Below are 26,393 nucleotides of genomic sequence, written 5' to 3' on the forward strand. Positions count from 1 at the left end.
CATGCAGGGAGCACAACATGGGACTCAATCCCGAGTCTCCAGGATCATGGCCTGGGCTGAAGGCAGTGCTAAACCACTGAGCCACCCGGGCTGCCCAATACTGGTAAGTTTAAAAAGCTAGTATTGTTAACAATGGTTTTTAATTCCATATTTTATTTTTTACATAATTTAAGAGACCAATGCATTTTTTTAAATTACTAGTTTGGGGGCACCTGAGTGGTTCAGTTGATTAAGTGTCTGCCTTCAGCTCAGGTCATGATCCTAGGGTCCTGGGATTGAGCTCTCTGTTTGGTTGGGAGTATGTCTTTCCCTCTCCCTCTTCTCCTCTTGCTTTTAGTCTCTCTCTTGCTCTCTCTCTCTCTCTCTCAAATAAATAAATAAAATCTTTTTTTAAAAAAATTACTAGATTTTGTTTTGAGGTACACAGTGTATTAAGGATATAATTTTGTGATATCAACAACCAAAAGGAGTGGGGATAGAGCTGTAAAGGAGCAGAGATTTTGTATCTTATTGAAGTTAAGCTAGTATAAATTCAAACTAGTGTTATAACTCTAGGATATTAAATGCAATACCCATGGTAACCACAAAGAAAATAACTATAGAATATATACAAAAGGAAATTAGAAAGGAATTTAAACATTTCACTATTAAAAAAATCAACTAAACACAAAAGGAGATTGTAATGGGAAATGAAGGTAATATAAAACTATAAGGCTTATAGAACACAAAGAGCAAAATAATAAAAGTAAGTTCCTCTGATTGGTAATTACGTTAAATGTAAATAGATTAAGCTATCCAATCAAAATACAGAGATTGGCAAATTGGATAAAACACATGATCCAACTATATGTTGTCTGTAAGAGACACACTTTAGATCCAAAGACACAAGTAGGCTGAGTGAAGTAAGTCAGTCGGAGAAGGACAAGCATTATATGTTCTCATTCATTTGGGGAATATAAATAATAGTGAAAGGGAATATAAGGGAAGGGAGAAGAAATGTGTGGGAAATATCAGAAAGGGAGACAGAACGTAAAGACTGCTAACTCTGGGAAACGAACTAGGGGTGGTAGAAGGGGAGGAGGGCGGGTGGTGGGAGTGAATGGGTGACGGGCACTGGGGGTTATTCTGTATGTTGGTAAATTGAACACCAATAAAAAACAAATAAAAAAAAAGGAAACAAACTGAGGGTGGCTAGAGGGGAGATGGGTGGGGAGATGGAGTAACTGGGTGATGGGCATTAAGGAGGGTATGTGATGTAAGGAGCACTGGGTGTTATATGCAATGGATGAATCACTGAACTCTATCTCTATATGCACTATATATACTACATGTTAATTAATTGAATTTAAATAAAATAAAAAAGTTAAAAAAAAAAAACAAAGACACAAGTAGGTTAAAAGTGAAAGAATGGGAAAAGATATTCCATGCAAATAGTAACCAAAAGAAAGCAGGACTGGTTATTCCAATATACCAATATTAGACAAAATCAATTTTAAATTTAAAAAGTTTACAAGAGACAAAGAAGGACATTGTATGTTATAAAAGGTCCAATACACCAAGAAGTTAAAACAATTATGAGCATTTACACATCTAATGACAAACCATAAAAATAAATGAAGCAAAAAAGGACAGAATCAAAGATAGAAATAGAAAGTTCTACCAGAATGGCTGATGACTTTAATATCACACTTTTGTAATGGATAGAACAACCAGGCAGAAGATAAGAAAGGAGACAGAGGACTTAACCATTATGATAAGACCAACTAGATCTAACACACATATACAGAACACTCTACTCAACAACAATAACATACACATTCTTCTCAAGGGCACATTTTCTAGGATAGACCACATGTTAGGTGACGAATTAAGTCTCAAAAGATTATAAAATATAGATATCATGCAAAGTATCTTCTCTCACCACAATGAGATGAAGTCAGATCAATAATAAAAGTAAAATAAAAATTCACAAGTTTCTGGAAATTAACACACTCTTAAACAACAAATGGATCAAAGAAGTTACAGGAAAAATTAGAATGAAACAAAAACACAATATACCACAACATATGGTACACAGAAAAAGCAGTGCCAAAGGGGAAATTTATAGCCAAAAACACTTATATTAAAAAAACAACAACAACAACAGGCAGCCCAAGTGGCTCAGCAGTTTAGCGCCGCCTTCAGCCCAGGGCCTGATCCTGGAGACCCGGGATCGAGTCCCACATTGGGCTCCCTGCATGGAGCCTGCTTCTCCGTCTGCCTGTGTCTCTGCCTCTGTGTATGTGTGTGTGTCTCTCATGAATAAATAAAATCTTTTTTTAAAAAATTAAAAAATAACAACAAGGAAGACCTCAAATCTACAACCTAACTTTACAACTTAAGGAAGTAGAAACAGGAGAACAAACTAAACTCACAGCTAGCAGAGGGAGGAAATAAAGATTAGAGCAAAGATATATGAAATAGAGAATAGAAAAACAATAGAGGAAATCAGTGAAACCAAAAGTTGGTTCATTAAAAAGATCAACAAAACTGACAAATATTTAGCTAGATGTACTAAGACAAAAAGGGAGACATATTAGAAATTAAAATGAGGATATCACTACCAATCCTACAGAAATAAAGAGTACTATAACAGAGTACTATGAACAACTATGGGCCAACAAATTTGATAACATAGATGAAATGGAAAATTTCTAGAAATACAAAGTCTACCAAGACAAAATCATGAAGAAACAAAATCCAAATAGACCTATAACTAGTAAGGAGATTGAATCAGTAATCAAAAATATCAGGTGCCTTGGTGGCTTAATTGGTTAAGTGTCTGCCTTTGGCTCAGGTCATGGTCCTAGGGTCCTGGGATAGAGTCCCACATTTGGGCTCCCTGCTCATCAGGGAGTCTGCTTCTCTCTCTCTCTGCCCTTCCCCCTGCTTGTTCTCTCTCTCTCTCTCTCTCTCTCTCTATCTCTCCCCTCTCATTTTCTCTCAAATAAATCTTTCTTAAATAGTAATAAAAAATATCCTCACAAAGAAAAGCCTTAAACATGATGGCTTCATAGGTGAATTAGGTGAATTCTACAGGCATCTAAAGAACTAATACCAATCCTTTTCAAAATTTTCCAAAATATTGAAGAGTAGGAAACGCCTCACAACTCATTCTATAAGGCCAGCATTACCCAGATACCAAAGCCAGACAAAGACACTACAAGAAAAGAAAACTTATGAACATTGATTAACAGTGATTACTAAAATCCTCAAAAAATAGCTAGCAAACCAAACTTAGCAGCATATTAAAAGGATTATACACCATGAACAAGTGAAATTTATTTCTAGAATGCAAGATGGTTCAACATACAAAACTAGATCAATATAATACACAACATTAACAGAATGAAAGAATTAAAAGACATAATTATGTCCATTTAGCAAAATTCCAACACTCTTTCAAAATAAAAGCATGCAACAAACTAGGAATAGAAGGAAACTGATACAACATAACAAAAGCCATATGAAAAATCCACAGCAAACATCATATTCAATGGTAAAAGACTGAAAGCTTTTCCTCCAAGATCAGGACTAAGGCAAGGATGCCCATTATTGCCACAACAATTCAATATAGGAGCAGCAATTCTAGCCAGAGCAATTAATCATGAAAAAGAAATAAGACATCCAAAATAGAAAGGTGGAAGTAAAATTATCTGTTTGCAGACAATATGATTTTATATGTAGAAACTCCTAAGATTCCCCACAAAAAAAACTATTAGAACTATAATTAGAATTACAAATTCCAGGGATCCCTGGGTGGCGCAGCGGTTTAGTGCCTGCCTTTGGCCCAGGGCGCGATCCTGGAGACCCGGGATCGAATCCCACATCGGGCTCCCAGTGCATGGAGCCTGCTTCTCCCTCTGCCTGTGTCTCTGCCTCTCTCTCTCTCTCTCTCTCTCTGTGTGACTATCATGAATAAATAAAAATTTAAAAAAAATCTAAAAAAAAAAAAAATTACAAATTCCATAAAGTAGGAGGATACAAAGTCAAAACACTAAAGTCAGTAGCTATTCCATACACAGATAGTGAACAATCTGAGAAAAAAAAATATGAAAACAGTTCCATTTACAATAGCATCAAATAATGAAAATACTTAGGAATTAACCAAGTAGATAAAAATTTTGTACAATGACAACTACAAAACACTGATGAAAGGAATTAAAGAGGACATAAATAAATGGAAATATACCCCATCTTCACATATTGGAAGACTTAATATTGTTAAGGTATCAATAATACCAAAAGCAGAATACTGACTCAATTCAATCCTTATCAGAATCCCAGTGATGTTCTTCACAGAAATAAATTAAACCCATCCTAAAATTCACACAGACTTTCAAGCAACCTTGAATAGCCAACGAAATCCTGAAAAAGAAGAACAAGCTGGAGGATGCACATTTCCTAATTTCAAAACTTACTACAAAGCTATGGTGATCAAAACAGTGTGGTACCAACATAAAGACAGACATATAGATCAATGGAATGGAATGGAGAGCCCAGAAATGAACCCTTGTATATATACTCAAATGGCAAGTCTACCAAGACCATTCAATGGGGAAATGACAATCCTTCAAATGATGCTGGGAAAACTGGATATCCACACACAAAAAAATTAAGTGGGATTCCTACCTGATCCTGTATGCAAAAATCAATTCAAAATATATCAAAGACCGGGCAGCCCGGGTGGCTCAGCAGTTTAGCGCCACCGTTAGCCAAGGGTGTGTGACCCTGTCCCATGTCGGGCTCCCTGCATGGAGCCTGCTTCTCCCTCTGCCTGTGTCTCTGCCTCTTTCTCTGTGTCTCTCATGAATAAATAAATAAAATCTTTAAAAATATATATCTATCAAAAACCCAAATGTAAAACCTAAAACTATAAAACTTTTAGAAGAAAACATAGAGCAAAAGCTTCATAACATTGGATTTGGCAATGATTTCTTAGATATGACATCAAAAGCACAGGAAATAAAAGAAAAAAATAGACAAAAGAAAAACAGACAAAAATTCAAAATATGAATTGGATTTCATAAAAATTAAAAACTTGTATGCATCAAAGACACTACTGATAGAGTAAAAACACAAGCCACAGAATACGAGAAAATATTTGTAAATCATATGTCTGATAAAAGATTAATATCCAAAGTATATAGAGAACTTCTAAAACCCAACAACAATGTGCTCACTTCGGCAGCACATATACTAAAACCCAACAACAAAAAAGCAAACAACCTGTCTCAAAACATGGGGATAGGACATGAATAGACATTTTCCCAAAGATATACAAATGGCCTATAAGCACATGATAAGATGTTCAATATCATGAATCATATGAGAAATGCAAATCAAAACTATAATGAGATACCACCTCATACCCATTTTGATGGCTACATATGCATATATATATACACATATATATACGTATGTATATATATATATATACATATTTACAAAAGACAGAAAATAATCAGTGTTGATGAGGCAATAGATTTCTTTGTACGCTATTAGTATAAATGTGAAATGGTACAGCCACTATGGAAAGCAGTATGGTGTTTCCTCAAAAAATTAAAAATAGAATTACAATTCTATTTCTGGATATATGCCCTCTTAATTTGAAAGCAGGGTCTTGAGTAGATATTTATGCACCCATGCTCATAATGCTCATAGCAGCATTATTCACAATAGCTAATATGTGGAAGAAACCATAAGTGTCCATGAATGGATGTCCTCAAGGACATTATGCTAAGTGGACTAAGACAGTCACAAAAAAACAGTGTATGATTCCACTTATATGCCTAGAGTACCAAATCATGGAGACAGAAAGGAGAATGGTTGTTGCCAAGGTCAGGGAAAGGGGAGACAGAGAGTTATTGGTTAATTGGATTAATAGAGTTTCAGTTTTAAAGAGTGAAAGATTGATGGGCGTGGATGATAGAGATGGTTGCACATTTATGAATGTACTTACCATCACTGAATGGCACACTTAAAAATAATTAAGATGATAGATTCCATGTTATGCATATTTACCACAGTACAAAGAAATTGGGGTGAATGGCACACTTAAAAATAATTAAGATGATAGATTCCATGTTATGCATATTTACCACAGTACAAAGAAATTGGGGGGTGAGAAGCTACAGGAGGGAAGGTATGGGTAGAATTGGAAGTAATTTGTACAAAGGACAGCGACTAAAATTATACCCTGAAGGATTTGAGTGTGACAAGAATGGAGTTCATTGAGCTTTTTAGCTCTAAACCATCTCAGACATGCTATCTGCCCATTGTTTATCCACTGGTACAGTCTCTGACAGCGTAAATGAGCCATTTTCTATCAATCTCTATGGCTTGCCTGTCCTGTTTGTTGCTATTGCTACATGGCAAAAATTGACCTGGAAAATAGCAGAAATATTCTCACAATAGCTTTTGTAACCTGGTTGGGTTTGCTTGCAGTTTTGGCAGGCTGCTGCCTCAGTTGCCCTTCTTATCTCTTATTGTTATTTTTGAAAAAGGATAGGGCCGCCCACCCCACATGATAAGGCTGGAGTGGGGGAGGGGCCAACCAGCTGTTCTGCTATCTAGGAATGATTCCACCATTTTATTCCAGCTTCCTGTTTCCTGTGACGCCAGATTTGAACATTCTTCCTGAACTTATTTTAGAAGCCTTCTCCTTAGCTCTAGTGAGCTCCTCTCTGCTCATATTTTTGGGCAAGAAGATTGCCAGTTACCATAACTACCATGTGAATTCCAACCAGGTGAGATGACAGGCCTTCCTATTATTTCCTCTGACCCTTAAGGGTTTGTTCCCTGATCTGAGCCTCCTAACATGAAGACTGCATTCTTTGTAATCAGAGAGTCAGTGGGACCATAATCTGAATTATAATTGCCAAAGGATTTTTGAGGAGTGTGGCATGCTTAACTTTGAAGTCACTTAAATTAACATGAGTGTTATTCCCCCAAAACAGCTATGATGTAGGGAAGCAAGACGATAACATATGGTATCGTGTCGTTAAGCTAGCAGAACTCTTCTCCTCTTAATTTTATCTTTCTTTCCAAGTCCTCAGGAGTCAACCACATACTGAGGCGCAATAAGAAATGTTAGAGAAAGTAAAAATCAGGCTACTAACATAATTACATTGCTCTCCCAGAAACAGTCCTACTTTGTTTGTTTAATCTCCCCACTATTCTAAGTAAGGCCCTTTTCCTAGTACTCCAAAGAGAGTACGGAAGCCAGAGGTGTCCCACTTTGATTTTGAGATAGTATAGAAGGGAGGGAGAAAAAATAGTACTGTTTCCCTCTGCTGTTCTAAGTTCTGTAATCATGTGAAAGGGAATAATACGACAAAAAGTGATGAAGTTTTGGAATACAGGTGAGGTCCGGAGCCGACGACCAAGAAAGAATTGTTGAGAGATCTTTGGTGCAAAATGATGGTTTTATTAAAGCAGGGAGACAGGGGGCATCCCGGGTGGCTCAGTAGTTTAGCGCCACCTTCAGCCCAGGGTGTGATCCTGGAGACCTGGGATAGAGTCCCAGGTCGAGCTCCCTGCATGGAGCCTGCTTCTCCCTCTGCCTGGGTCTCTGTCTCTGTCTCTGTCTCTGTCTCTCTCTCTGTGTCTCTCATGAATAAATAAATAAAATCTTAAAATATATATATTAAAAAGCAGGGGAAAGGACTGGTGGACAGGAAGAGCTGCTGCCCCAGGCCTGTGACGAGTGGCTAATTATATACGTGGGAGTTGGGAGGTGGTTAGGGATAGGGTAAGTGTCTAAGGGATTTTGGAAGCAAGATTTCCAGGACCTTGAGGGGGCCAGCTGTTGTTGGGAAAAGGTCACTTATTACTGTCTAATAAATTCTGAGTCATGAGACCCTTCAGATGTGTATGAGTGGGCCATGTGCTTGGGGGATGGTTGCCAACATGTATCCTGAGGGTTTAGAGATAAAGGAAATTTCTAAAGGAATTTTTATATGTTAAAGTAGGCTTACAGGATCCTGGGGGTCAGGCTAAGGTTGCCTTTTGCCCTTAGCAAAGTACGAACATTGAGGCTGTTGGTTCCATAGAGGAATGTCCCTTTCCGTTTCAGGGACTTGTCAAAGTGCTTTGTCCTCAGCTAATCCTCTGTTGCCTCATCAAAAAGTTCATTCCTTACTTTGAAAAAGTACTTTTCTTATGATGGCTAGCTAAAATGAAGATTCAAGTTAATCGAGGAATCAGATTTACTCTCCTTTTGTTCTTTCTAAGAATATTTCAGTGTGGTCTGAAGTGATGGAAACAATTTTATCATCATACATAAAGAAATAGACAGTATACCTTGAGTTCCAACTCAAACCTGCACTCTTGAACAACCAGTGTGCCAAATGTGTTCACCACTTCTTTACAGGATTTAATAGCCATCGGCCTTTGCAATGTCGTCAGCTCATTTTTCAGATCTTGTGTGTTTACTGGTGCTATTGTCAGGACTATTATCCAAGATAAGTCTGGAGGAAGACAACAGGTATGTTAGAATAGAATTTTCTCTCTAATATAAAAACATATCTATTCATAACCTTCTATCTATAATACCCTACACAAGGGCAGCCCCGGTGGCTCAGCAGTTTAGCGTCACCTTCAGTCCAGGGCGTGATCCTGGAGATTCGGGATCGAGTCCTGTGTCGGGCTCCCTGCATGGAGCCTGTTTCTCCCTCTGCCTGTGTCTCTGCCTCTCTCGCTCTCTCTGTCTCTATGAATAAATATATAATACCCTTCACAGAAGAGTATTTTATTAATTTGATCCAGTTGCTGCTTTATTTTTTTTTTTAAGATTTATTTATTTGAGAGAGAGAATGAGAGAGAGCATGAGCAGAGGGGAGGGGCAAAGGGAGAGGGAGAAGTCAATTCCCTGCTGAGCAAGGAGCCCAACCAAGGGTGGGGGTGGAGGCGAGGGCTCAATTCCAGGATCCTGAGATCATGACCTGAGCCAAAGGCAGACACTTCACTGACTGAGCCACCCAGGCACCCCATGTTGCTGCTTTAATGTTATGTTTGTTAGGGAAGATCTCTTGGAAGAACTTGGATTTCACACTTGCCTAAATTTTTGCTTAGACTTTTGTCTTAAAAGCCATTTGTCAACATAGGACTTGAAAGTCATTTTCTATAGAAATATTATTCTACATGAAAAGTGTCTATGTATTAGCCTATAAAAAAACATTTCTGTGTAACATCCTGCAAATAATATTTCAGGTAAACTAACCATCACCTCTTAACATTGTTTTCTGTGGAAGGATATATACCCAGTTCTTGTCTGGGAAAGTCATAATACAACTGTCTCCATCCTTGCTGCAGAACTAGGAAATTTCCTAGCTGCCTCAAGGGGCATGGCAAGAGGCTTTCATGATGGAGAGTAAGTCCTTTTGTCTAGATGAACCTAGGGAATTTATGACCATTCTTCCTGTGAATGTAAGCAAATTATCTAGGTCAGATTCTCTTCAGGTATGCTGAATTAATAAACTAAATGTGTGGGTCAGAGGGGAGAGAGAATTGGAGGATGATGACAGAGAAGGCTCTGAAGGCCAACTGTCTGTCTAATTGCAAGCATGAGATTTTTCTAAGTCCAGTGTCCACAGGTTCTGAACTGACTGGATATAAATTCCAGCTCTACCACATGGGAGGTGCCCCAGCTCAGCTACGCAGCATGATGAAATGTCAGAGATCTGTCAGAATCAAAACTGGAGTGAGCCCAGAGGATGGGTCAGGATTCAGAGGGCAAAGAAACATTGATGGAAGTCAACAACGAGCCTAGGCCACAGATACGTGGTAGAAATTGAAGTGTCAGACGAATAGTCACTACACTTTAATGGCAGAAGAGAAATTGTCTCCGTCTTTGGGTAAATGGAGGTAAAATGTAAGGTGAAAGCCAATAAAAGTCAGAAGGGATAAAAGCGTGGGTCTAGAGTAAGACCCTGTCATGTCACTTCACGTGGACCGTTTTGTCATAGAGCTTCAGCCAGACACGCTGGCCTGTAAGGTGTAGCAGTCCTCTTTTCCACCACCATTTGACAGAAAGAAAGAAGATGGGCTATGTTAAAAAGAAAGATGTTCTCTGTACATGTACACAAATGTTGAAGTCAAAACAAGAGGATTTCATGATAAGAAGTAGAAATGGACAGGGCACCTGGGTGGCTCAGTTGGTTAGGCATCTGCTTTTGGGTCAGTCATGATCTCAGGGTCCTAGGATGGAGCCCTCCATCAGGGTCCCTGCTCAGCAAGGAGCGTGCTTCTCCTTCTCCTTCTGCCCCTCCCCCCTGCTAATGTTTTCTCTCTCTCTCAAATAAAATAATTAAATCTTTTTTCAAAAATTTATTTATTTATTTTTAAAGATTTTATTTATTTTTTTTGTTTAAGATTTTATTTATTCATTAGAGACAGAGAGAGAGAGAGAGAGAGAGATGGCAGAGACACAGGCAGAGGGAGAAGCAGGCTCCACACAGGGAGCCCGATGTGGGACTCAATCCCAGGACTGCAGGATCACGCCCTGGGCTGAAGGCAGGCACTAAACTGCTGAGCCACCCAGGGATGCCCCTGTTTTCAAAAATTTAAAAAAAGAAGGGGAAATGGCCATCCCAGACACTAGTCCCCACTAACTTTTAACAACATGCTTTGTTTATTCAGTAGGTAAGTGTAACATAAATTTAGGAAGAAATGGTGAACACAGTTGGAAAAAAACTAATCACAGGGCAAGTAACATTAAGTGCAGAATAAGTCTTACAATTTCAAGTGCCGGGATCCCTGGGTGGCGCAGCGGTTTGGCGCCTGCCTTTGGCCCAGGGCGCGATCCTGGAGACCTGGGATCGAATCCCACGTCGGGCTCCCGGTGCATGGAGCCTGCTTCTCCCTCTGCCTGTGTCTCTGCCTCTCTCTCTCTCTGTATGACTATCATAAATAAATAAAAAATAAAAAAAAAAAAACAATTTCAAGTGCCATAAATACTACAAAAAGGAGAAGGATGGAGGAAGTGGACTTCTGTGGATCATTGAAAGAAGGTTAGGATATGTATAGATGGCAGGAAGGAAGAAGGGCTTTAGGTCAGCCTGAGTTGTGTTTAGCCTGTCAAAGTGCCCGCTTCAAAGACAGCCTGTGGCTCTCATTCTATTTTCTGCTCCTACATTGTTCTCCTGGGGTAGCAGATTCCCCTAACCAATGACTCTCCCTGGGGGGCCATGACACTTCACGGAGGGGCGGGGTGTTCTCCTAGGGATGCTGGTCAACCCTTCCCTGAAACCCTGATAAATCGCTGATCGGAGCAGAGAATGCTGCTGGCCCCTGGCCCTGGAGGCAGGCACTGGAGCTCACCAGCCTCCACTCTGAGTTTCTGATCTGGACAACCAAAGGCCTCTGAGACTCACTTGGCCTTCTTCATCCCACAGCAGTGGGGTACTCTCTCTATCCCTTCTCTTTGGAGACTTTTGAATCACTCTGCCTGAGAACACTCTCAGTTCTCTGAAGTTCCTCAGGACTATAGGAAAGAGAAGCTAGGAGCTGGCTCTGTACCTCTCAGACCTGACTTGCCACCAAAGACTCCTTTACTTTTTTAATCTGGCATTTATACAAACTGTGTATATGTATCTGTTTGCTTGTCTAGAACCCTCTTGTCTTCACTGGTTGCAGCAAAACCTATTGGCTCTTCCAGCCATGGTCTGGGCCTATAGTGTTGGTAGGCCATGGCAGAGGGGATATGAAGAGCCCTAGACCTGTGGCCAGGTCTGTCCCCCACTCCATCTTCCAGCTCATCTCGTTCTGACCACTGGGTTTCCCTGTTCTGCATGATTCTGTTTCTTTTGTTCCCTGCTTTCCGAGGACTGGCCTTCTTGCCATGTCCCCAGGTTCTCAAAACTGCTTTAAAGATTATTATAAAAGAAAGAGATTATAAAAGAAAGAAGTGTGCCTATCTTTTTAGAGGAAGCAAATGGGGCAGTTGGAGAAAGCCTAAATCTTGGAACCAGCCAGTCAGTCAGGTAGATTGAAACCTGACTCAGTGGTTCCTAGATGTGTGGCCTTGGGCAAGTTACTTTGGTTTTTGAGGCTCTAGTCCTCATCTATACAATGGGGATAAAGATATCTTTTCAGTTATGAGAATTAAATTAGGTGATAATAATGCCTATCGCAGTGCCTGTCACTTAAGAGGTTCAAAAATCATAGCTTCTACCCCAGGTCTCTAGGGTCCTGGCCAGTGCTTGGCAATCTGCTTTTTGACTTCATAGAACCTACTCTGTATGGAGTAATTGGTGTCTGAGGGTCTGCGTGTCAATCGTGGCTGTGGCTTGTGGGAATTCACAGTACCTTGAATTCCCAAGGAGAAGGCAGGGTCAGTTTTGGTCAAGAAAACCTGGGAAAAAGAAAAAAAAAAAAAAGAAAACCTGGGAAAATGATGGAAAATGAGAGCAGAATAGCAAAATATACATGAGATGTAAAGTTCTACATGCTTGCAGTCTTTAGATCTTGTTCAGACACTGAGTATGAGATTCTGAGAGCCATCAAGCATCCTCCTAAAGGCCCAATGCCACCAGGATGGCCCTCTGATCCAAAAGCCCACTCCTTTGCGTGCACAGCCAAGGAAGACATAGTTAATTGGCAGGCCTCCCAACCCTCTCTCGGGAGCAAATTTTATGGGATTCAGTGTCTGATTTGTATTCATTTAAATCTAGGTTTTATGCAGCTTTTTTTTTTTCTTTTTTTAGCATTTGCATATCTTTGTTTCCTTCAATCAGAAGAACTTGGAGAAAAGAGGTGTTAGGTAGGTCAAGCCTAGCGAGGGACACCAAAAAAAAACAAAAAACTAAACCAGACAAAAACAAAACAAATAACAACAAAAAAGAAGTGGTAGAAGGGAAAAGTCCTGATGTATTTTCCTATGCTAATTAAAGTAGTTTTTCTATAGTGCCAACAAAGACCATCCAAAGGGAGACACACTAGATCCAGCCACAGGCTGATGTGTACATTGGCTGGAGGAGCTTATGGTCTCAATTACCTGTTTCAGTTCTACAGGGTATAAAATGTTTGTCCTTAGAACTTCCTGAGTTTCCATTGTAGTGGTCCGTTTTCCCAAATCCTTTCAACACTACCATCACACGGTGTCATTTACAAAGCAGCCAGGATGAGAAGGAAGGAAGTAGGAAATTGCTTTCCTTGCTATCACTCTCAGTGATTCATTTGTATGCAGACAGCAGTGAGCTGCAAGAGGGAATCCAGTAGGAAGTTTTTTGTTTCTTTTTTTCATGCCTAAGAAATGAAGAGAAAAATCAGAGAATCGTTGCTAAATCATTAATGCTTTAGTTTGAGGGACTCCCATAGTTCTTGCTTATATATGCCATCGTTCCAATATGTGGTTTGTTTTATTCTCCCCCACATTTATCCCTCAACGCAATGGGACATTATACTGTGTTGTATCAGTATATGTTCTAAGGGGCTTAAATGATGGAAATTTATCCATAGAGGACATAGTAAATTCAAGACTATACCCAGAGAGCCTTGAGACTTTACAGGGAACTATGTCACGCAGCTTGCCATCTGTAGTTGCCAATCAGAACCACTCTTTACCAAGCACCCCTGAGCCCAGTCATCCACCCAGCTAGAATAGGACCCAGAATTGCATTCTGCAGCTCCGACTCACATTCGTAGATTTTTTTTTTATGGCAATGAAGCAGAGAAAAACTGAAGTAGGAACATCAGAAATGATTATCATTGCATTTTTAAGGTGAAACGCTACTGACGCTTTAAGGAAGCTATCCAAGCTCCAACAAGAAAGTGAGGGGTGAGGTATTTACTGATAGGGGAAGTGGGACAGTTTGGATTTGGAGGCTGACAGTGTTGAGTCTACTGAGGTTTTTCTAGAGTGTTCCAGGAGGAGTTAAAAGTTGGGAAGGAATGCAAGCCTGACCTTAGGAGACTCCAGATTCACAGCGCAAAGCGAGGGCAATAAAGATTCAAATACCCAAGACAATTTTGCACTTTTCGGAAAACCTTCATGCATTCATTCAACCAGCATTTCTTGAGTACCTAGTGTATGTTTAGCACTTTGACAATACCTGAAAATGTCAGTTCAACAAAAATGCACTTAGGCTGGATGGTTACATGCAACTCCTTTTAAGACAAAAATAACATGCTTCTCACCAAGCAGAGGCCTCAGTTGCAGACAGGGACCAATACGTTCCTGATGGTCTCTCTCCAATTGGCTCTGTCTCCTCAGTTTGCATCTCTGGTAGGCGCAGGTGTGATGCTGCTCCTCATGGTGAAGGTGGGACGCTTTTTCAATGAACTGCCAAATGTAAGTAGAATTAATAAATAACTGAGTGAAGAAAGATCCGATCTCCAGATTGCATCCTGGTGGGGCATTCACCTTGTCCCCAGTGGTCACCCTGTCCTCCCATTCCTTTCCTTTAAAATAATAGCATCTAAAAAATAAATAAATAAAATAATAGCATCTACTTCACAGGATTGGGAGTTAAATAAGGTAACGTTTATGGTATAGAGAGAATAGTGTTGCACTAATCATCAGTGCTCAAAAAATATTAGGTATTATAGTTACTATTCTCATTCTCATTAATCTTCTTTTTATTGCATAAGCTATAAAGTAAGTTTTATAAGTAGGGATTCAGTTAAAGATGACCAAAATAGACTTCAGATGCCAGAACGCCCCTCACCGACTCAGGCTTGGAAACTCATTCTGTATTCATGCCATCTGTTTTCCTAAGATGTTTCCAGAAGGCCTTGTTCTGCATTCATATGAACTCAATCCCCTATTACTGCCTCTCTATGATCAGTTTACATTAGAAAGCAGGCTCTAAAAGTTGAGTTTTAACTCTGTTCAGCTGGGACACCTCTATAGACTTATGTGCCATTCCTTCCCTTTGTGAGAGGCTGATCGCCTTGCATTTAGAGATGCCAGGTATGTTGATTATCGGCTGTAATCAATTTGTTCTTTGTTACAATACAGATCAAAGCTCAGTGGCTATAATTTCCTTTTAAATTTCTTTAATGTTCCTGTTAGCCATTTTTAGATAGTACGAAGGGAGGTGGGAGGAGGTCTCATGACTGGTGGAACAGCTTGGTTACACACTGAGGTGGCAATCCCTGAAGCTGGAGTGTTTGCCAATGTTATCCCCATCCTTTTGAACACCTCTCCCACCTGGTGAATATCAGGTTTCAGAAGAGCAGGACCACCTCAAGGCTCCTGCTGCCTTCAGCTCTTGTGATTCAGAGCTCTTGGAACTCTGCCCCAGAATCTATGCATAGAAGGTGGGATTAAGCTTGTATGTATCACACAAGCTGTCCTCTGATTCCCAGCAGAAGTCATCTCCAGAATTTAGCTTATTTAGCACCTTTGGTGCTATAATTCTTAGTGTCTATTTTAGGAGGGCCACTCACTAGTTTACTTCGAACAGTGATATTTTTTCTTTAGAAGAATCAGAATTTTTTAAAATTGCAAACAAAAATCTGTCAGAATTCACTAAGGGCACTCCTTTATTTTATATATATATATATTTTTTTTTTACACTCCTTTATTATAAATATGTTGGGGACAGAACAACCCTTGCTTTTGGCTCACCATATTATGTCACATTATTTTTATAGCATCTAGTTAGGATGTTTCTGGGTGAGAAGATGTGAACACCATCTGATCAATGGAATATCTGAATTGCTATAATAATGGGACTCTATGAATATTAAACTATGAATGATCCTTTCCTTCCTTGAGAGATTATGGATAGCTTGTGATAAAATTCTTATTGGAGAAATCAGTGGAGCATCCTGGCTAGGATCTCAACTGGTTAGAAAGGGCACGAACACATTTAAAAACAAAACAAAACGAAACATGATACACAATAGTACCTTCACTATTGTTTCAATTTTGTGTGAAAAAAATATATAGCAAGGGGATCCCTGGGTGGCGCAGCGGTTTGGCGCCTGCCTTTGGCCCAGGGCGCGATCCTAGAGACCCAGGATAGAATCCCACATCGGGCTCCCGGTGCATGGAGCCTGCTTCTCCCTCTGCCTGTGTCTCTGCCTCTCTCTCTCTCACTGTGTGCCTATCATAAATAAATTTAAAAAAAAAATTAAAAAAATATATATATAGCAGGAACCAAAATGTTAACAATAGTTATCTCTTGGATGATAGAAATGATATATAAGTTAAAAAATTTTTTAAAGATTTATTTATGATAGACAGAGAGAGAGAGAGAGAGAGAGAGAGAGAGAGGCAGAGACACAGGAGAAGGGAGAAGCAGGCTCCATGCCGGGAGCCCGACATGGGACTCAATCCTGGAGTCCACGGATGGCGCCCTGGGCCAAAGGCAGGCGCTAAACCGCTGAGCCACCCAGGGATCCCCCTATATATAAGTTTACTTCTTTCTTTATACATGGGCATATTTTACCTTAATGTTCAGAAAGGTAAAATTTTTATTACATATTGTTTTATGAAAAGATTTGTTTCCTCTTCATATTCCCTGTTCAAGCCAAAGATCTTGCAAAATCTCTATGAGATTGAGTTTTTTTTCCTTCCCACCACATCTCCCTGCAAATTGCAGAACACTTAGAGATTCTTGACTGAGAAGAAGATGAAGATGGGAAAGAAGTGATTTCTGCTGACTTCATCTTTGCCCTTCCCTTCTCTGCTAACCTACTGAGTCCACTGGTCACTGAGTAACCTCAGAAAACCAGAGTAAGCTTGGACCCAACCATCCCTGGTAATAGGATCAGTTCTAATTCCCAGTCAGAGCATACAGAAGAGAGATGGCTAGGAAAAGGCTAAGAAATGTTAAGCTAGTGCAGGGACTTCATGAAAACAAGAAAGTGTTTCTTCAAGTAGGTTAGATTTTGCTTTGAGGTCCTGATGATTTTTACATTTCTGAGTGGCATGGCTGACGTGTGTGTGTGTGTGTGTGTGTGTGTGTGTGTGTGTGTGATTCCTTTGTGAAGATTTGGGAGTTTTATCCCCGAAGGGAAAATGAAGTAGGGTTTACCTTTATCCCATAGGCTGTGCTGGCTGGTATTATTCTGAGCAACATCCTACCGTACCTTGAAATCATTTACAACCTACCCAGTCTGTGGAGGCAGAACCAATATGATTGTGTAAGTATAGATGCCCTTGCTGAGATAGGGGAAGACAGAAAGGAAAGTTGGAAAGAAGGAATGAGAACAAACAAAAGAGATCAGGGTAAAGATCACTAGCAATTCTTTGATAACTAGTACTCTTTTAAAAAAAAAAGAAAAGAAAAGAAAAAGGTAGTCAAGGTTGTTGGTGCATGGAGATACTGAGACCTCATCCCAGAGGAATGAAAAAATTAAATAAAAAGGAGTTAGGTGGCTAGAGTTAGATGCAAATCTACTAAAAAGGGTTTGTCATACATGACATAGTTGAGTGACTTTTATTCCAGTTAGTGTGAACATATTCCAGGATAGGAGGCACAAATCGTACTAAAAGAAGGCAGTATCTTGCCAGGCAGAATAACCAGTGGAGCACCCTTTCCCTCCAGAGTATATAACTGGGGACATAGAGGGGAAAGAGCAAAAAGATGAGGAACATAATATAATGAGAGGAGATGGACCCAGTAGAGGCAAAGAGACATGAAAGGGGATAGTTTTCGGATCCAGGTCCCTAAGGAGCTAAGAGAAGATGTGGTACAGTACACCAGTGCCACTTCTAGTCCCAGTAGGAGGGGTAGCATTTCCAACAGGATCAGATTGAAGGGGGGAAAGTTAATGCAGATACTAACAAGTAGCAGGTGAAGGGGTAAGTGAATATTTAAGCGAGTTTCAGCCTATCTGCTCTGTGAAGATGAGTCAGGTCACCTGCTGAGACTGAGGGAGAAGGTAATGGGGTAAGGGCCTGGAAAGGTTGCTAAAGGTTCACCATAAGCATGCTAGGCCTCAAAATAGCAACTACCCTTCATTGGGTGAGTGTTCTGGGTCGCTTTAGGATGAGTATTTTTAATCTTAACAGAGCCTATAAAGTAGATATTGTCATCCTTATTTTGCACTTGAGGTTTCAAGAGAGAATTGAAGAGAGAAATGACCAAGGATGCCTACAAGAATTGCTAGACAGACTTGGAACCCAATTATTTATGATGGTGTCAGTCCATATGGGCATAGAATTTGTAAATTCTAGGCATTGGGAGGGACGGGGAGGGGGAAGGTGAGCTAAGAGATAGAACTGGTGATTTTCTCAATTCTGCTTGTTGTCATGGTCTCCCCCTGCCTTTCTTCCTCTTTTTCCATAAGATCATTTGGTTGGTGACATTCACATCTGCCATTTTCCTGGGACTGGATGTTGGACTACTTGTTTCAATAGCTTTTGCCTTCTTCATCATCACTGTTCGGTCACACAGGTACTTTGTCTCAGGTAATAGGAGGTTGGCCACGGTGAGATAAGGCAACTATGACCTAAAAGCAAATACCTTTCCTTTCAGAACTAAGATTCTCCTCCTGGGTCAGATCCCTAACACTAACATTTATAGAAGCTTCAATGACTATCGGGAGGTAAGATTCCAAATAAGTCCATTCCTTTGCTCAGAGGATGAGCAGGCCCAGGCTCGCTGCTTAGTTTTTCTATAAAATCCCTTTGCTATTGTTTGGCTGCACTATAGATACACATCTGCAAAACCAGGGAAAATGAGGCAGGAAGGCAGAGGTGGGTGACTTAAGTAGGTTGATCCGCAGAGTACAGTAGCCAGTTAAGGATCATATCCTTTAGGGGGAGGGAGGCTAAGAAAAAGAAAAGAACAAATAGAGGGGGAAGAAGAAAGCAGGAAAAGCAGGGGGTGAAAATGAGAGCAAAGAACTTGCTAATTCTGGCCTTTTATAAGAAGGAATACAGATTCTCCTGGGATTCTAGAGATTTTTTTTTTTTCTCACTCCATAAAAGAGCTGAGAAATTGCCCTTCCCTTTACATTTTGTCTTGCAGGTTACAAACCTTCCTGGGCTGAAAATCTTCCAGTGCTGCAACTCCATCACATTTGTCAATGTTGACCACCTAAAGCACAAGCTGTTGAAAGAGGTAATGGCTTCCTTCCCTGCCTCTCTCCACCTGCTCCCCTCCATGCTGCCCTGCCCCCCGCCCCCACCCTACCCCCCCCGCCCAGGTGCCCCTCTCTCTTCCCACTCACCATCTGTGTGAGACCTCTCTTATATTTCTCAGGTCGAAATGGTAAGGGTGCCTCTTAAAGAAGAAGAAATGTTCCGCCTATTTAATCAAAGTGAAGAAGGCTCACAGGAAGAAAGAATTTGTCAGTGTTTCTGCAACTGTGACGAGCTAGAGCCACCACCCAGGGTTAGAGATGTCTTTTTCATTCTGCATAACTTTCTCCACATTTTATAAGGAAGTACACTAGTCATTTAAAAAGAAGAAGTGAAGAAAGAAAATCAAAACTCCCTTAGGGACTTTGACTCTTTAAGTGGGCTCTGAGTAATTGAAAGTCAAAGATTTCTACCCGAGATTTAGATCTTGACCCCCTTCTAAGTAGGTAGGAGGAGATGTTTGAGTCCCTACTCCATGGCCAATGACTCATCCTAGCACAAAGAGTACACTTTCCCTATTGAGATAGACAGTAATAGCCTAGTTATACCTATTTCCCTGACTTTTACATGCCTGGCTTTAGATTTCTGAAAATAAGTGACTTAAAGATTATTTTCTAGGAGTACTTGGTTGGTTCAGTTCAGTACTTTTGGTTCAGTTAGTTAAGCATCCCACTCTTGATTCCAGCTCAGGTCATGATCTCAGCATTGTGGGATCGAGCCCTGTGTCAAGCTCTAAGCTGGGTGTGGAGCCTGCTTGGGATTCTCTCCCTCTCTCTCTGCTCCTCACACCCCCCACCACCACCACCCCCCCACCCCCCACCCCACCCCCCCCCCGCCAAAAAAATATTGCTTCTAATTCCAACCAGGACAGCAGAGTCAAGGTGGCTGGGGTTCTTAAGGATGTGCCAGGGTCTCCTAATGTCTGCCTGTGACCAAAGAAATGATGATGGGAGTGGAGGGTAGATAAGCATAGATGTAAATTTTATACCATTTGAAGGGTATTTTAGGATGAATTACAAAGTGTTCATTATTTTCTAATTGGATTTGATCTAAATTAATTCCCTTCATCTAATAGTTATTTCTTTTCCACACAGCTCATTTCTAGCATTGGAGACTTTCACTCAGTCTATACCTATACCCTGGAGGAGCACTTCTATTTACACACACACACACACACACACACACACACACACATTTATTCCCCCAACACAAAATCCTCCTGTCCCCCTTCTCATGCAGGCACTTGCAAACACCAAGCACCCACTCTCACTCCCATATATCCTAATGGAGCATACATTCTACTGAACTCCCTAAGAACACCAACTTCCCTGCCAAGAGGACAGAATTAACACTCTAACTTTTGTTTTGTTTTGTTTTGTTTTTTGTTTTTTTTGTTTTTTTAAAGATTTTATTTATTTATTCATGATAGTCACAGAGAGAGAGAGAGAGGCAGAGACACAGGCAGAGGGAGAAGCAGGCTCCATGCACCGAGAGCCCGACGCGGGATTCGATCCCGGGTCTCCAGGATCGCGCCCTGGGCCAAAGGCAGGCGCCAAACCGCTGCGCCACCCAGGGATCCCTAACTTTTGTTTTGTATCCACACTGCACTGAGCATCATAGAAGGTGTTTACAGGACATCAGCAAAAACACTTTAGAGTAGAATAGGATCACCTAGTATTTTTTTTAGAGATTTTATTTATTTATTCATGAGAGACAGAGAGAGAGAGAGAGAGAGAGAGAGAAAGAGAGTGAGACAGACAGAGGGAGAAGCAGACTCCATGCTGGGACCCTGACATGGGACTTGATCCCGGGGCCTCCAGGATCAGGCCCTGGGTTGAAGGTGGCACTAAACCACTGAGCCACCCAGGCTGCCCCACTGAGCTTCTACTCTGCACCCAGAACTGAAAAAGGAAAACGAATTTTAATGATCTCTGTCCTCAGGTAGTTCTTTTTCCTTTTCTTTTTTTCTCTCTTTTTTATTGTGGTAAAAAACATATAACATAAAATTTAACATCTCAACTGTTTTTAAGTGTACAGTTCAGTAGTTAAATATATTCACATTTTTGTGCAACCATCACTCTGCAGATTTTCTTCATCTTGCAAAACTGGAGCTCTGTCCCCACTAAACAACAGCTCCCCATTTCCTTTTCATCCCTGACCCTGGCTACTACCATTCTCCCTTCTGTCTCTATGAATTTGCCTATTCCAGATCCCTCATTAAGTAGAATCCTATACTATTTATCTTTTTTGACTGGCTTACTTCGCTTAGCATAATGTCCTCAAGGTTCTTCCAGGTTGTTCTTTTTTAAAAATGTTTTTTTCGTGGAAATTTTGAAGATAAGCAAAAGTAGAGACAAGTATATTGAGTCTCTATATACCCACCATCTACTTCAAGATTTATCAACTCATGATCAATTTTTTTTTTATAACTCATGGTCAATTTTGTTTCATCTCTATGCCTACCCGTGTATAGCCCCTCAAAATCACAGAATTATTTTGAAGCAATTCATAGAATTTTATTTTATTTTAAAGATTTTATTTTTAAGTTATCTCTATACCCAACATGGGGGTTGAACTCATAACCCTGAGATCAAGAGTCACATGCTCCATCAACTGAGCCAGTCAGGGGCACCAATTCATGGAATTTTAAATCAAACTAGGGAGATTCTGGGACTCCAGGATCATGCCCTGAGCCGAAGGCAGATGCGCTTAACTGCTGAGCCACCCAGGCATCCCTGAGCATTCACATCTTGCATGCCATTGTATTCCTGGCACTGGGTGCTGTCCTTATGCTATGGCAGGCACCCTAGGTCTATTAGGATGAAAGAAGCAAAAGGTAAAAACTGCCTTGCTCCAGTAATTTCTGTCTTCTTAAAGAAGTCTGATGAAGGATGGAGGGGTTGAGAAAGGGACCGGTGGAAGAAACACTTCAAACACCATATTAGGAGGTGCTGGAGACAAATTAGAACCCAGTGATGAGGGGAAAGAATAAGTCAAAGGTGATTTTAAGTCTGGCTCACAGGACAATGAAAACATCACTGGTACATGGAGGGAAGTTGGAATGAAGATGCTAGTGAATGTGGCTTCAGTCATGACCTCAAAGGGACAGTGAGTTATCCAAGCAACATCCAAGCACTAGTCCATGGGAGCTTTCCTGCAAGGGAGGGAGATGAATCCGTAGACAGAAATGGCATAGTTGCAAGTACCTGTAGCCCTCCTCTGAGCCTCCTCATGGTCCTCCCCTTACTTTTTTGTCCCAGATTGTCTACACGGACAGATTTGAAAGTAGACGGGACCATGACTCTTCCTCCATTAACCTGATCCGCTGCTCACGTTTTGAGAGCATGAACATGAGCCAGTCCATTTCCGATGACCAAGGACCATACACCATATCTTCAATGCCTCACAGAAATCACGGTCAAAACTACGAGGACATGGACAAAGCTTGGCTTTCTAATAACCCCTCTAGAAACAACTCGATGCCACTGCCTGGCACTGCTGAAAACCAGGAGAGGAGGAGATCATTCCTTCCCCACTCAGATAGCTCTCTTCTACCCAGCATCCACACCATTATCCTGGATTTCTCCATGGTACATTTTGTGGATTCACGGGCTTCGGTGTCGTTAAGACAAGTAAGTACCGAGGAGGCTTTCACAAGGGCTCTGATGCCCTCCTACCTGTGCCCCCGCCTGCCCCGATCCTGATTGAGTCCTGTCAGCCACTAATCAGCTGCTGTGTGACTCTGGGGCCACCAGAAATTTGGCTACTAAAGACAGTTTAAGGTCAACCAGAGTGAAAAGGAAACAAACCACCCTGATTTATTGAACTGGGGTTAGTTCTCTAAGCATGGCAGATTATTTCTCAGAAACTCGAAAGCGGGACATTTTAATACCATGGAGGCAGCAATCTGTGCCACACACCCAGCAACTCCCAGTATATCCTAGGAGTTCGCTGCAGATCTTTTCAAGGAACAGGTCTGAATACTACAGAAAAAAACATGCCAAGAAACCTCCACTATGCAGCTGCTCTGAGGTAGACATTGCAAAATGCACTGAGAGGTGGGGACATGTGGTAAGATGACACTGCAAGCCTGGGGCTTCCTAGTCCAGGCCCTGTAGGATCTCCCCAGATCCCTCCTCACTGCCTGCATCTTTGGATAAAAAGGGCAGGGACAACTGTTCCTTTCATAGCTGTGTCCCTAAGGCCTGGCTTCTCTCCTACTCTCTGGTTTCTCAGTTTTAATTCCTCTCATTCTTACACAGTGTGGACAGACAGTTTAGAGGCACAACTAACCATATTGGCTTTATTGTTAATGCCTTGTAACTACAATATCCACTTTTCAGCCAGCTTATTCCCTTTACAGCTCTCTGTCTCACTCTTGTTCCTGTTGATGATGGCTCAGGTTTATTTTATTTTATTTTTTATTTTTTTTATTTATGATAGTCACAGAGAGAGAGAGAGAGGCAGAGACACAGGCAGAGGGAGAAGCAGGCTCCATGTACCGGGAGCCGGACGTAGGATTCAATCCTGGGTCTCCAGGATCGCGCCCTGGGCCAAAGGCAGGCGCTAAACCACTGCGCCACCCAGGGATCCCTGGCTCAGGTTTAAATAACCTGAACACTCACTCCCCAGATCTGGATGCATCCATCTTTTTTTTTTTTTTTTTTTTTTTTTGAGATCTACTCTTTTGCTTGATTTTCCTTCTTTTATCCTCTGATCCTATCTTATCAAACCTTACTCCTAAAGAAATATGATTCTCTTTTAAGTGAGTCCAGCTCCTGTTTGGTCTGAGGCAACAGGAAACTTCTCATAGCAGAAAGAACTCTGCTTGGCAGTCTGTGGATGTGTGCACTGTCCTGGCTTTGCTACTGTTGGCCATCCATCTGACCCAAGATGGTTTTGTAAATTGTATTGGGTCTTCATTTCCTCATCTAAAAATTAAGAGGTTTGAAAGAGGTTAATGTTAAAGGCTCTTCAACCTACGACATCTTTTTTCTCTATCCCATTTTGAGATTCCATTATACTTGATTATGTCTTAATTTGGGGGCTTTTCCATCAGTTTGCACTGCTGGGCTGTGTTCTCTTCTCCCACTCTTGTACACTAGTTACCACTTTAGATTTCATTAAACTTACATTATCAAATGCCTGCTACATGCCAGACCGTGTTGGACACATTCATATACACTCTCTCATTTAATTCTCCCAATATCCTGAGAGGCAAGCCATATTTCATCTGAAGAGTTCTAGGCTCACAGCTAATAAGTGGCCTGTCCAGCATGGGAACTCAAAGCGTTCGGCTTTATACCACTCTTCTCTCTGCTCTGAAGTACACTAGTGCCATCCTGTCCTCTCCTCTCTCTTCCCTCTTCCCTGCCTTTTTTGCGGAGGCACCGTATGTTCTAGTCCTTGGCATAACCGATCTACACCTGGCCTACATTGATGACTTTCAGCTCCAGCCCCAACATGAAGGCAATGTAAACACTTTACTTGACAGCCTTTGGAAATTCATGGTATACTTTCTCACCTTAAAGATACAGGTTTCTTCATTCCTTCTATAATCATTCTTTACTGCCTTATAGGAGGAAATCATTATTTTTTGTTTACTTCATCATTGAAAATTTAAATTTGCCAAGAAAAATCCCAGAAGTCATTCTTTAAAAAAAAAAAAGATGTATTTATTTATTTGAAAGAGAGAGAGCAAGAGGGAGAAGCAGAGGCAGAGGGAGAGAAAGAATCTCAAGCAGACTCCCTGCTGAGCTTGGAGCCCAATGCAGGGCACAAGATCGAAACTGAGATCATGACCTGAGCTGAAATCAAGAGTCGGATACTTAACTGACTGAGCCCCCCAGATGCCCACCAGCAGTCATTCTTATGAGAGACAATCACTCAATTTAAGCTTCTCCCTAATTCATAGAATGTCAATCATGTTGTTTGTCATTTAGAGTATGTCCACAGTGTCTCTTTATGAAATGACTTTATGATTTACTGTATGATCAAGAATGGTTTTCTTGTTTCTTCTTGGTAGAGAAAGAAGTAGAGTCTGTTTTTGTGTGTCTTTTGATATTTTAACAGTGCTCAGGGTTGGAGTCCAATCAATACAAGAGTATTAAGGTTAATACGAACTTTAAGAGTTATTGCTCTAGAGCACATATATTGGCTGAAGTAAACTTGAAATCAGTATCTGATATTTAGTAACCTGATACTAATAAATACCTGATGTTTCACTAAAGTCAAATGCAATTTTGCAGAGCAGTTCTGCAATTTTGCAGAGCAGAGACTCAAATGAGTCTCAGGATTCCTGGATTCCATCCTCTACTATGTCATTTGACCTTCTCTGGGCCATGTTCTGTTTTGTTTTGTTTTTCCTCCTCTGTTCAGTGAACTCCAGAGAGAAGGAGGTCATATGCATACACTAAGCAATAATACCATGATATGGCTGTTCTTGAGGGCTACCCAGTGTGTTCCCATCACATCTGTACCTGTCTCTCTCTGAGTGCTATCTTCAGGAGCATTATCTCTTTACATGAACTGTTTCCCACCTGAGACCATGGGCAACACTCCATATCACTCCCCACCCTCCATGAGAACATCTGATTCTTTTTTGTATTCCCAGCACTTGAGATATTTCCTGGCATATGGAAATCCACTCATCAAAAGTTTATAGAGCTAAATTGGAATACAGAGGTACATATACTCCAGACAAGTAAATGACCAAAGGGGTATTAAAACTTAGATAATTAGAAGGATCTTTCCTAGTGAGTGTGAAGATCACTAATACTGGTTTACTCTCTCCTCACAGATGTGCAATGCTTTCCAAAATGCCAACATTTTGGTACTCATTTCAGGGTGTCATTGTGAGTATCCTTTACCCTATGAGAGTGCTGTTTGCACCCTGTGTGCTCTCCCCAGGTGTCTGACCCTGTGTATGTTCTGGGTTTGGTTTGTAGCTTCTGTGGTCAGGGCATTTGAGAGGAATGATTTCTTTGACGCTGGCATCACCAAGGCCCAGCTGTTCCTCACCCTCCACGACGCTGTGCTGTTTGCCTTGTCAAGGAAGTTTCCAGAGTCATCCGAGTTAAGCATGGACGAATCTGAGACAGTGATACAGGAAACCTTCTCAGAAACAGACAAGGTTGGATGATGTGAAGCATCATGGTGGGGGGTGAGCAGGGGGAGATATCTGATTAACTAGAGATGAGAATGTCCAGAAAAGGTTTTTGAGTATGTCTGTGCCAGACTTTGGGATGTTGGAGTGCTCCCTTAGCAGAGGGTAAATAGCAGTAGAACTGAGTCCCATGTTCCCCATACTGTC

At 41.0% G+C, this 26,393-nt stretch overlaps 1 protein-coding gene across 8 annotated transcripts in view; it reads left to right on the forward strand.

The window, feature by feature from the left end:
- Positions 1-26,393, forward strand: part of SLC26A8 (solute carrier family 26 member 8) — an 83,838-nt gene that overhangs the window by 52,124 nt on the left and 5,321 nt on the right. For 4 of the 8 annotated variants that reach the window (XM_077904269.1, XM_077904268.1, XM_077904270.1 and 1 more), the window contains 11 exons: positions 6,641-6,788; positions 8,414-8,527; positions 14,255-14,332; positions 17,041-17,136; positions 18,286-18,392; positions 18,474-18,543; positions 18,969-19,061; positions 19,203-19,334; positions 22,342-22,713; positions 25,881-25,935; positions 26,029-26,213. In XM_077904269.1, the coding sequence (XP_077760395.1) occupies positions 6,641-6,788; positions 8,414-8,527; positions 14,255-14,332; positions 17,041-17,136; positions 18,286-18,392; positions 18,474-18,543; positions 18,969-19,061; positions 19,203-19,334; positions 22,342-22,713; positions 25,881-25,935; positions 26,029-26,213 (1,450 nt within the window). The remainder of the gene's footprint in view (positions 1-6,640; positions 6,789-8,413; positions 8,528-14,254; positions 14,333-17,040; positions 17,137-18,285; positions 18,393-18,473; positions 18,544-18,968; positions 19,062-19,202; positions 19,335-22,341; positions 22,714-25,880; positions 25,936-26,028; positions 26,214-26,393) is intronic. The other 4 variants (XM_077904275.1, XM_077904271.1, XM_077904272.1 and 1 more) reach the window with 4 other exon arrangements.

Source organism: Canis aureus, chromosome 7 (assembly GCF_053574225.1).
Source record: "Canis aureus isolate CA01 chromosome 7, VMU_Caureus_v.1.0, whole genome shotgun sequence".
NCBI lineage: Eukaryota > Metazoa > Chordata > Mammalia > Carnivora > Canidae > Canis > Canis aureus.